Source organism: Heloderma suspectum, chromosome 5, assembly GCF_057233095.1.
Source record: "Heloderma suspectum isolate Gila_16-S chromosome 5, 16-S_ref, whole genome shotgun sequence".
Taxonomy (NCBI): domain Eukaryota; kingdom Metazoa; phylum Chordata; class Lepidosauria; order Squamata; family Helodermatidae; genus Heloderma; species Heloderma suspectum.
In genome coordinates this window covers 160,132,804-160,145,703 of record NC_139462.1, presented here as the reverse complement: position 1 = coordinate 160,145,703, position 12,900 = coordinate 160,132,804, and the positions used below count along the sequence as shown (strand labels likewise).

General features: G+C 41.9%; 1 protein-coding gene across 1 annotated transcript in view; it reads left to right on the top strand.

Annotated features, from left to right (window-relative positions):
- Positions 1-12,900, top strand: part of LOC146344721 (transmembrane channel-like protein 2) — a 65,619-nt gene that overhangs the window by 17,874 nt on the left and 34,845 nt on the right. The window contains exons 7-8 of the mRNA XM_084859811.1: positions 3,032-3,130; positions 7,680-7,825. Coding sequence (XP_084715937.1) covers positions 3,032-3,130; positions 7,680-7,825 — 245 coding nt within the window. The remainder of the gene's footprint in view (positions 1-3,031; positions 3,131-7,679; positions 7,826-12,900) is intronic.

Genomic DNA, 12,900 nt, shown 5'->3' with positions numbered 1-12,900 from the left:
GTATCCTATTTGATTTTCAGGCAGGAAAAACAGTACAGGAAGAAACCATGAAATACAATAGATCAGTATAACAATATAAAATGAGAACCCACTCTAAAGGGAGGAAAATGTAATACAAAATTTATCAAACTCATTGTCACCATTGTAACTCTATACTGTCAGGGCCAGATATATTGGAACAAGGATAACTGTTTTGGCAGTTGGCCTCTGTACACCACCACATTGAAGTTGAAAATAAACACACCCAGATGGGAGCGAAGTCAGGACTTTCAGCTGTAATTCAAGGGTTTTGACAACAGTGGGGCACTAACCATTCAGGAAGTATAGCCAGTGGCATACACACACACCCATCGTTGGTGGCTCATAAGTAATGGAACAAATAGCTGACAAGCAGCTGCATGGCCAGGTGTGGCCTGTTTCCTGGGTACCCCATGACCAATCAAGCAGAGAAAAGGTCTGGAGGTGGTTCTGAGTGTTACATTTGCATTTGGTAGCTGTTCACTGGTATTCCCAACATGAGGTCCAAAGAGGTGTCAATGCAAGTGAAGGAGGCCATCATTAGGCTAAGGAAACAAATAAACCCATCAGAGAGATAGCAAAAACAGTGGGAGTGGCCAACACAACAGTTTGGAACATCCTGAAAAAGAAGGAATGAACTGGCAAGCTCAGCAACAGCAAAAGGCCTGGCAGACCACGGAAGACAACTAAAGTGGATGACTGCAGAATTCTGCTCATGCTGAAGAGGAACTCTTTCACAACATCTAGCCAGGTCAAGAATGCTCTTGAGGAGGTAGGCATGTCATTGTCAACATCTGCAGTCAAGAGACGGCTTTATGAATGTAAATACAGAGGCTTCACAACAAGGTGCAAACCACTGGTAACGCTCAAGAACAGACAGGCCAGATTAGCCTTTGCCAGCAAACACCTAAAAAAGCCTGCCCAGTTCTGGAATAAGATTCTTTGGACTGATGAAACCCAGATTAACTTGTACCAGAATGATGGGAAGAGACAAGTATGGAGAAAGAAAGGAACAGCTCCTGATCCAAAGCATACCACATCATCTGTCAAACATGATGAAGGCATTGTTATGGCATGGGCATGTATGGCTGCCAATGGAGCCGGGTCACTGGTGTTTATTGATGACCTGACTGCTGATAAAAGCAGCAGGATGAATTTTGAAGTGTATAGGGCTATACTTTCTGCTCAGATTCAGCCGAATGCTGCCAAACTGATAGGACGCCGCTTCATATTGCAGATGGATAATGACCCCAAACATACAGCAAAAGCTACCCAAGAGCTTCTCAAGGCAAAGAAGTGGGATGTTCTTCAATGGCCAAGTCAGTCACCTGACTCAAGCTTTTCACTTCCTGAAGACAAGACTGAAGGCAGAAAGACCCACAAACAAGCAGCAGCTGAAGGCAGCTGCAGTGAAGGCGTGGCAAAGCATCTCGAGGGAGGAAACTCAGCATTTAGTCATGTCCATGGGTTCCAGACTCCAGGCAGTCATTGACTGCAAAGGATTTTCATCCAGGTATTAAAGGCGATCCTTAAGTTTGAAATGATGTTGGTTTGTTCCCTTACTTATGAGCCACCAATGATGGGGGGGGGGGTATGCCTCTGGCTGTACTTCCTGAATGAGTAGTGGCCCACTTTTGTCAAGTCTCTTGAATTACAGCTGAAACTCCTGACTTCGCTCCCATATGGGTGTGTTTCCTTTCACCTTCATTGTGGTGGTGTACAGAGGCCAACTGCCAAAATAGTTATCCTTGTTCCAATATTTCTGGCCCTGACTGTATTTCCTATTCTAATGTACAGCAAAGGATTCAATTGCCTTTAAAATTTAATGTCCACTTGCTTACCCTACCTAATTCTGATAGTGTCTGTTAATTTGGACATGCCAACTACATACTACAGCTAGAATAACTAATCTTTTATAGACAGAATGATGCATTTCTTCCCAATTTTAGCACAAAACCTTTTGCCAATGTGAAGTTGGCAACCCATTCAACCTCAGAATTCCTATTGGTTTCCTTAATGTATTCAAGTAAAGCTCCATATTCATAAGGCTTGATGTCCAGATGTCATTTTGCAGTTGTGAACCCCTAAGCAGGGGGAAAGGAAGATGTACCATTTAATTCAGAAACTGAGATATTCAAAAACTCCCAGGAGAACTGTAAAAGTGCCCAGCTTCTTCTCAACTGATGTAGAGTCTAGTAATTGGGATCTAAAAAGATGCTTAGGCATACTCAAAGGATCTATCATTTCAAACATTGGTCAGCAAAGTGTGTATATGTGTGCGTATCCCTAATTCACAACCAAGTTCAATACCTAGCACTAGTTCCATTGGTTTAATTGAATGTTGCTTAAGATCCAACTATAAAAACATATGAAGAGCCATGCTGGAACAGACCAAAGGCCTACAGAGGGGGATTCGGGAAAGCTGAATCTCCTTCTTCACACCGTTCATAGTTAAAACTATGGAATTCACTACCACAAGATTTAGTGATGGCCACCATACTACTTCTTGTAGTAGCTTTAAATGGGGATTAGACAAATTCATGGAGGATAATGGCTACTAATCACGATGGCTATATCTTACCTCCAGTATCAAAGGCTGCATGCCTCAAAACTAGTTCTTTGGGAACATGAATGGAAAGCTCTTATTGCACTCATGTCCTGGTTGTGGACTTCCCATAGGTATCTGATTGGTCACTGTGCAAACAGAATGCTGGACTAGAAAGGCCGTTGGTCTGATCCAGCAGGGCTTTTCTTATATCCTTGTAGCTGGATCTTAAGAAGCAGCCAATTAAGCCAATGCAACTAGTAGAACCAACTTAAATCCAAATACACTGTCTTAACTTTAGGTTGAAATTGAGAAACATTTGATATTTTGATTCAGCCTTTTCACACAGATCAATGCACCTTACCAACATGAAATGAAATTTGCTGTGTTCTGTTACTGATGGATCAAGAAAGCAAAGAAATATTTGCAATGCTTCAGATATGATAAAAAATGTTTAATTTGTTCCAGGTATTAATGGGAGCAGCATATGGAAGTATTCCTAGAAAAATTGTACCCAGAGCTGAGCAACCAACTGCTATGGATTTCTCTGTTCTTTGGGATTTTGAGGTAGGCACATTCACATTTATGTATAGTTTTGACATAAGGATATATCCAAACCCTGGTGAAAAACTTTGGTCATCAAATTTTTGTGACACAAGGATGGGGGTGGACAGACCCAGAAAAAAAAAAACTAGAGGTATATTGTTTTATTGTGTGCTCTTTGGTTTTATTTTTGTGGACCGCCCAGACAGCTTCGGCTATTGGGTGGTATAGAAATGAAATGAAATGAAATAAATAAGGTTTTGTCATATGAAATGGAGATAATCTCTAGTGCCAATCATACCATTGAAATAAGTATTTTATATGAGAATATGGTAGTGTAAGGCTTATTAGTAAAGATCTACCAGACCAATTTTGCTCATTTGCATTTTAAACTGAAGCTTGAGCAGTGTAGATGTGCAGACTTTTTTCTTAAGCTGAAAGCTCAAGTTTTGGGCAGCTCAGGAAGAGAGAAGGGAGAGGGATGAGGCAAAGGGGAGGCTAATGCATATGCTTCACACTATGCATTTAATGTAACATGTGACACAGTATGTGTATGCACATGTAATAATGCTTACTCCTGTGAGCTCTTAGAGTGCTGGGTCAATGAAAGGACAGGACAGAGTGTTGGGAAAGGGGCTGAAGAAAAGTCAGTTGGTGATAGAGGAGGAGGAAAAGAAGCTGAGGAGAAAGAGCTGAAAGAACACCAGAGGGAAAGAGAGAGAAAAAATCTTACATCACATGTTTTCAACCTCAAACTTCAGGAAATAGTAAACAATGTTTTTTAAAAGAACATCTTTTTTTTCACCTTTGCCGGTTTATTTGTAGTACATTTATTTTAAAAGTGTAAAGTTGTTCCAGTCACAAGGGAAACAGACAAACATATTTAATCCAATCATTCTCAGACTACTAGCCCCCATGGTGACATAGTATATGCACTAGTAGTTGCAGAATAGATCATGACAGAATGCCAAAAAAAAATCTAGGTGTAAAATAGGGAATCAAAGCTCCATAGAAATGTATGGTGGCATACCAACCGACTCCTTTTTCACCCATAGTGTTTTGAGATTTGTTCTTGAATGGTGTCACACATTATGCTCATTCTTCAGTTGATGTGTGACATGGGTTTTGTTTCTGTGAAGTTGGGCTCTCCTGTGAAGGGAGCATGCAGGAGAGCAGATGATGTAGTTCTTTCCTTCATCATTGCCATATCTTTCCTGGGAGTCGGCCAACAGAGGTAGGACAAGAAATAGCCCCATCATTGGCCTGTCCCATATGATCTCCACATTCCAAACAGAATCAACACAGCATAGAAAAATAAAGTGGCGACCATGACATTCAGGGACAAACTACATATTACGTTAATTGCATAGTGTGTAGCTAAGGAGATGAGAGAGAGAGAGAGAGAGAGAGATCTGGGGTAGGTGTGTGCAGTCCCTAGTCAGATCAGGACCACCATGCACTGGAAAGGGAGGATTAACCTGCCCTCCCAACCATTCCCCCCCATCCCCACCCCCAGGGTGTATTTTATAAAGAAAAAACCTCAATTGATGCCACTGTAGACTTTTTTTCTTTTTTAATCCCCATGTGGGGGCATGGAATTTCCGGAGAAAAATATGTGCGGGGCGGTTTAAAACAAAAAACAAAAAAACACAATTATCCTCAGCTACATACTATGCAATTAATATAGTTTGGCCCTCAGATAACATATAAGCTGGTTTACACATGACTGTGCTTCCCTTGACTCAGCAAGTGCTGACTGGCTGAATCCATTAAAAAGCACTGTTTTTAAGGAGAAATCAAAATGGAGCTGGAGCTGCAATGGCTGTTAAGTTGTTTTGGGTGTTCCCAGATGGACGGCTTGTAGTGCTACCAGTCAAAAGACATTGTGCAGCTATTCCATCTTTCCCTCCTTACTGATTTTCTGTGGTAAGAAAAAAGACAGAAGTAGAGGTGGGGAAACATGGGTGGGTTACAAATGGAAGACAACGATATCTGGACGGACACACCCCTAAAATCCCATATATGAGGCAGCACGATTGCACAATAAAAGCCTTGTCTGGAAACACCCTTTGGCACCTGAGGCAGAAAATCCCATAACCACCTCTCCCAGTGTCAGGAGCGCCTTTGCTGCCTTCTGAAATCCTCAAATAGCCAGAGTCAACACACAGACGATAGGGCTCTTTTCCAAGGCTTTATTTCCATTCAACCTAATGACACTTACAGATGCTAATTGCATGAGCTTAATGAGGGAAACTTAAGATAGCTGCCTACTTGGGGTTCTAGCCTTAGGAAATCAGTTGATCTCTGGAAGGTAAAGGCAGAAGCCTCTGAACTTAAGGGCTAGGAGGCGAAAGTCCACCCCTTTCCCGTGGGGCATCAGGGCGCAGCTGTTAATGTCGCACCAAGCGGGCTGAGCGCCTCCTCTCAGCGCCCTCCATCTCCTGCTTGTCCCTACACCGGCCCCTCACGTCCCAAAGCTCCAGTTGTCCCTCCCCCTGCCTGCCAGGGTCTCTACCACTCTCAGGAAAGTGAGTAGGGAGGGACTCTCCCTCCGGCGGCGCCTCTGAATAGAGCATGGGTTCCTCTCCACGGTTTCTATCTCTTCCTCAGAATCAGAACTGCTTTGGGGCTCTATGGGCTCGGATCCAGCCCTGACACCCAGTCCTTGTCATTAAAAATTCAACAACAATAATGAATTAATAACACATTTTTCTGCCTCACTCTGCCTAATAGTAGGGATGGCCCAGTGTCATCCAGTTAAGAAGAGGCATGTGTTGGTTTGCCCCATGGCATAATACTTTCAGTGGAATCAGCTCACACATATTCCACTGTGAGTCACTCAGCACTGTGATGTACAGCAAGTGCTGAGTCATGTACGTCAAGTAATGTGTATATTTATGTGTGGATCAATCCTAAGAATCATTCCTATACATCAGGGGTGGGGAACCTCTGGCACGTGGGCCTAATCAGGCCATGAAGCCTTTGCCGGTGAACACGCCCCCTTTTAATTTATTGCACACACTGTGAGAATGGGTGCCTTTTACTTAGTAGTGATCCATAGTGATGCTGCTGCCAGTCTGTCTGCAAATTCACCAAAGCTCAGCGTGACACACACCATAAGTTTATATCGGGAAAATGCTGAGATTAGATTTCAGGATGGAAATAGATGAACAGTCAGCAATGCTGATCCCAGCAGACCCTGCTTTAGAAAGTGCATATGAGAGAGACTTTAAGACAAACAATCCTTTCCCAGCAAATGGGTTACATAACAGAGGACGGCAGAGGGAAAGAATAGGCTTCATTTCAGCTCAAGACAACCCTTCTGACAGAGTGTTCTGGAGGGTATAATTTTGTTTTTATGCTTGCAGTGGGAAAAACCTGGGAAATAAAATGTAAGTGCATAGCAAGGCCCCCAAGCTGAAAATAATCTTTCTAATGAATGCCAAAAGAGAACTCCCTTGTGCCTGACTTTCTGTCATGCTTTTTGCATTTAGCTCCTACAGCAATACACACTATAGATTCTGACGCTGTATCAATACAGGGCTGCATCGCTGCCCTTATTTGCCACTGTTCTCACTGCTTCAGTCTCAGCAGCAATTCAGCTGTGGCAGAGAAGAGTGAAGATCCTTTTGAATGTTGTGGCATGACAAAACAAGAGGAATAAAGCTAACACTGTCTTGTAGAAATCATGCTGAAATGGCTGTATATTCTGAGCAATGGCCTACATAGGAAAAAAGAGAAGAAGCTTTCCATGAATGTTGAGCAGTAAAAATAGAGTCTCTTCCTATATATTTTAGAAGACAGAAGTGACACACTCATGATACAGATATGAAGAAATAGCTTTGGAAACATAATTTATATATCTGTCAGAGGGAAGATGGCGCAGAGAAGAACTCTGTCCAACATAGTAATACTTATGAAATAGCAACCTGTGATTCCTCTCGGATTCCATTTTTGCCCATTTTCACACACATGCACATAGACATGTACACAGAGAGAGAAGAGGAAGCAGTGCACCAATCACTTGCAAGTGTATAATGAAAATAGCCCTTAGCAGCCTTTACTTGAATGCATCCAGCTTTGTTGGGGTCGTACATAGTGGTAAAAAATATCTCTCAGTGACAGGGAGATGCAATGCAATGCACTCCATGTGTTTATGATGAACAGATGCTCATCAGTCTATGGCTGCAATTCCAAACACACTTACTGGGAGGTAAGCCCCATTGAACTCAGTGGTACCTTTGAATAAGCATGCTTAGGATTGTGCTGAAAAAATGGCTTAGCTGTGCACACAAAGAACTTCTGCTTATATTATCTCTTGTGCCCAACAAGAAGTATCAGCCTGAATGATACACATTAATGGGTACACTATTGACGTCACAAACAGACATCTTGGCTATAGCACATACCTCACAACCTTCAACAATGAGGAGTAAACTGAATCCCGATTGTTCCTTCACTAGCTTTGTACTTGCCACTGATTGTAGAATATGATTAGATCTTACATGCATAAGAATGGGCATCTAAAACAGATGAGCACAAACTGATTTAGGCTATTTTCCTCCCTTTTCAGGGCTATATTAAGTATTCTGCTGTTTTCTATGGCTACTACAACAACCAAAGGACAATTGGGTGGTTGAAGTACAGGCTACCAATGGCATATTTCATGGTTGGTGTCGTTGGTGTATATGGATACAGCCTAATGGTTGTAATAAGATCGTAAGTTCACCTCTTTCTTTAACACAGCTCTGCATTATGGATTCTTCCCTTGCATCTACTAAAGCAGACTTCCCCAACCTGTGTTCCTCCAGATGTTGTTGCCTACAGCTTCCAAAGCTCCCAGCCAGCATGGCCAAGGATGATGGGAGCTGTAGGTAGGAGTGGGGAAGAAATAATTTCAGTTTACATTTTAATACAAACTTACTTAATTTCACATTTTCTAACCAATACATGAACCAAAACGCCGTTCTCCTTCGAGATTCTGAGTTCTTTGCAAAATTCAATGGAGTTCTCCAATCAAAAAATGAACACAAAATGGTTATATTAGGGGAAGTGCACACAAAAATGCATACATTCATGAAAATAACATTACAAATGCAATATATTAGGAAAACTGCTTGCAAAAAATGTGTATATTAGGCAAAATTGAAGGCAAAACTGCATGTATTAGAATAAATGTGCACAAGAAATGTGCATGAATTTTCATATGAACTTTTTTTAAAAAAAATTGTCAGTGTTTGGGACAAACTGAATTTAAGTTTGGGAACAGTCTCAAAGTTTGGGATGAACTGAATTTAAGATTCGAAAAATGAGAAACTAAGAGAAACCAAAATTGACAGATAATTTCATCCTTAGTTGTAGCCTGTACTATAGTTAAAAAGGACTGCAGACCTACAAATTACTAGCAGTCATCCAGCCCCACCCCAAAATGGTTCTGAACCCCTGGGTTAAGCACTCCCATCCCCCTCCCACTCACTGATTCTCCCCTGTAAATGTCCCCCCATTCATTGCAATTAAGTTGAATTATAAACGCAAGTCTGTTAAAACCCATATTTGCCAAGCTGCTGTATAGTTCCACTCTGATGCTCTGCCTTCTGATGCAAATAATTGCTTTTGTTGGGACTGCAGTGACTGGGGGGCAGGGGCAGGGGCTTAACCTCCCTACCCACCACAGTCCTGATCCTGACCGGGGCCTCAAGAACTGCCATTTGCAGTCTTTAAAAGATCCATGCGACATCAAACCACATGTTTAACATCATATGAAGTTTGGCCGGGAGCAACTTGCACACCCCTGGTGGATTCTTTCCCCCTCGGCCCAAAGAAAGAACTTTTGTACCGCAAAATGCAATTTCCAAATGCAAGTGGAATGCACTTCTCATTGCAGTGAAGATGCACATATTTTCCCTTTGGCCTTCACAGTGAAACTATGAACAGACAATACTGAGGACCGCTTACACATCTTGCGGGGGCGGGGGGGGGGGTACTTCAGGGTAATATTTGAAGCTGTCCTCAGTGCTGACCCAGCATGCTACATTTTGTTCTGGCTTACAAGCACACTGAGCCTTGTATTGTTCTATCAGAAGGCTAAAAAGGAACATCAGGTATTAAAGTGATCTTCCTGTGCTCACACATGACACATGTACAGGGCCAGGAATGGATCCTTCATCGTACAACCCTTTCTTTTCCTTAATTACACAAAGCTATCATGTGTTCCTTTAGGAATGTATGTTTGCCAAATGAATTTTTATGTTTGCTGGCAAAGGCTGCCCTGCCCCTAGTCAGCGCTTATAACAGTTCTTTCAGATTGGACAAAAAACGATGGGCAAGCACACAAATCTCCAATACATTGACTTTGCTCTGACACCTCAGCATCAGTAACCTTATCTCTCTCTTCAAGTGTGCTCTGTTAATGAGGAATTGCCCACATATTGTATTTCAGTATATCAGATCAAACAAAGCAATTGGAGACTCCCTGCTTAATCTGAAAATTCAAGATATGTCCACGTGGCACTTATTCCAAGCACTGCCAGTGCAACCAGTGCGATGTCCTTTTTATGCAACATGTAATTAACTTGGGGTGATGATTTTAAAAAGCGTTAGCTAAGTTTGTGGAGTTTTAGTAGTAGCAGCTAAAACGGCAGTCTTCATGTTCACAGGCAAAAAACACACAACAGAAAGTCTTGGTGGCACAATACTTAAGAAATATATTACAGGGTAAGTTTCATATTACAGGATAAGTTTGCTCACTTCATCAGATGCACAAAGAGGTAACCTAATGGGGTAGATAGATATAGATATAGATATAGATATAGATATAGATATAGATATAGATATAGATATAGATATACCCTGAGCATAGAGTTTGTCCACAGCATCTGACAAAGTGAGCTCTTCTCCACAAAAGCTTATAATATATATATAGAGAGAGAGAAAGAATGATTTAGGCAGTCTTAAAGAGTAGAACCCAGTGATGATGATTAACATGTATATAGCTGATTTATCTTGGATTTTATCCAGTTTTTATTGTATTGATATTTGTTTGTAAGTCACCATATATTACTTTGATTAAAAGGTGAGGAATAATAGTAATAACAACAATAATACTAATAGCAACAACAGTAACAACAGTAATGATGATGTGACAAAAGTGTAAAAAACAAAACAAAACACCTGATGTGAAATCTTTGATTCCCTTTGGGCAGCGCTAAACTTTATGACTCCTGTAGGAAAACCAGCCCCCTTCATGGAACACTGCCTTGTTGTTGCGAAGGGGCTTGCATAACTCAGTGAAGCCATAAGCTATGCCGTGCAGGGCCACCCAAGATGAACAGGTCATGGCGGAGAGTTCTGACAAAATGTGGTCCACTGGAGAAGAAAAGGGCAACCCACTCCAGTATTCTTGCCAAGAAAACCCCGTGGAACGTATCACAAGGCTAAAAGATATGACCCCGGAAGATGAGCCCCTCAGGTTGGAAAGTGTCCAATATACTACTGGGGAAGAGCAGAGGGAATTTCCAAGTAGCGCCAGAAAGAGTGTAGTGGCTGGGCCAAAGCCGAAAGGACACTCAGCTGTGGATGTGTCTGGTGGTGAAAAGAAAGTCCGATGCTGTAAAGAACAATATTGTTTAGGAACCTGGAATGTCAGATCAATGAATCAAGGTAAGCTGGAGGTGGTCAAACATGAGATGGTAAGATTGAACATTGACATCTTGGGAATCAGCCAACTAAAATGGACAAGCATGGGCGAATTTAATTCAGGTGACTATGATATCTACTACTGTGGGCAAGAATCCCTTAGAAGAAGTGGAATAGCACTCATAGTCAACAAACGGGTGGGAAAAGCAGTACTGGGGTACAATCTCAAAAATGATAGAATGATCTCAGTACCAATCCAAGGCAAACCATTCAACATCATAGTAATTCAAGTCTACGCCCCAACCACTGAGGCTGAAGAAGCTGAGGTTGATCGGTTTTATGAAGACCTACAACACCTTCTAGAACTAACACCAAAAAAAGATGTCCTTTTCATCATAGGGGATTGGAATGCCAAAGCAGGAAGTCAAGAAATCACCGGGATAACAGGCAAGCATGGCCTTGGTGTACAAAATGAAGCAGGACAAAGGCTAATAGAGTTTTGCCAAGAGAACATGCTGATCATAGCAAACACACTTTTCCAACAGCACAAGAGGCGACTCTACACATGGACATCACCAGATGGTCAATATCAAAATCAGATTGATTATGTACTTTGCAGCCAAAGATGGAGAAGCTCTATACAGTCAGTAAAAACAAGACCTGGAGCTGATTGTGGCTCAGATCATGAGCTTCTTATTGCAAAATTTCAGCTTAAATTGAAGAATGTAGGGAAAACTACTAAACCATTCAGGTATGACCTAAATCATATCCTTTATGAATATACAGTGGAGGTGAGGAATAGATTTAAGGGATTAGATCTGATAGACAGAGTGCCTGAGGAACTATGGACGGTGGTCCGTAACATTGTTCAGGAGGCAGCAACTCAATCCATCCCAGAGAAAAAGAAATGCAAGAAAGCCAAGTGGCTGTCTGATGAGGCTTTACAAGTAGCTGAGGAAAGAAGGGAAGCGAAAAGCAAGGGAGAAACGGGAAGATATATCCAACTGAATGCAGATTTCCAGAGAATAGCAAGGAGAGATAAGGCCTTCTTAAATGAACAATGCAAAGAAATCGAGGAAAACAATAGAATGGGAAAGACTAGACATATTTTCAAGAAATCGGAGATATCAAGGGAACGTTTTGTGGAAAGACGGGCATGATAAAGGACAAAGAAGGCAGGGACCTAACAGAAGCAGATGCGATTAAGAAGAGGTGGAAAGAATACACAGAAAAACTATACAGGAAAGATCTTAATGTCCCTGATAGCCATGAGAGTGCGGTCACTGAACCTGAGCTGGACATCCTAGAGAGTGAAGTCAAGTGGGCCTTAGGAAGCATTACTAACAACAAAGCTAGCGGAGATGACAGTATTCCAGCTGAGCTATTTAAAATCCTAAAAGATGGTGCTGTTAAAGTGCTGCACTCAATATGCCAACAAATTTGGAACCCTCAATAGTGGCCACAAGACTAGAAAACGTCAGTTTACATTCCAATTCCAAAGGGCAATGCCAAAGCGTGTTCAAACTACCGTACAATTGCGCTCATTTTACATGCCAGCAAGGTTATGCTCAAAATCCTACAAACTAGGCTTCAGCAGTATGTGGACCGAGAACTACTGGAAGTACAAGCAGGGTTTCGAAGAGGCAGGGGAACTAGAGATCAAATCACCAACATTTGCTGCATCATGGAGAAAGCAAGAGAATTCCAGAAAAATGTCTGTTTCTGCTTCATTGACTACGCTAAAGTCTTTGATTGTGTGGATCACAACAAACTGTGGCAAATACTGAAAGAGATGGGAGTACCAGACCACCTTACCTGTCTCCTGAGAAACCTGTATGAGGGTCAAGAAGCAACAGTAAGAACTGGACATGGAACAACCGAAATTGGGAAAGGAGTACGACAAGGCTGTATATTGTCGCCCTGCTTATTTAACTTATATGCAGAGTACATCATGAGAAACGCTGGGTTGGATGAATCACAGGTCGGAATTAAGATTGCCGGAGAATTATCAACAACCTCAGATACGCAGACGATACCACCCTAATGGCTGAAAGCGAAGAGGATGTAAAGAGCCTCTTGTTGAGGGTGAAAGTGGAGAGTGCAAAAGCTGGTTTGAAACTCAACATTAAAAAAACGAAGATCATGGCATCTGGCCCCAT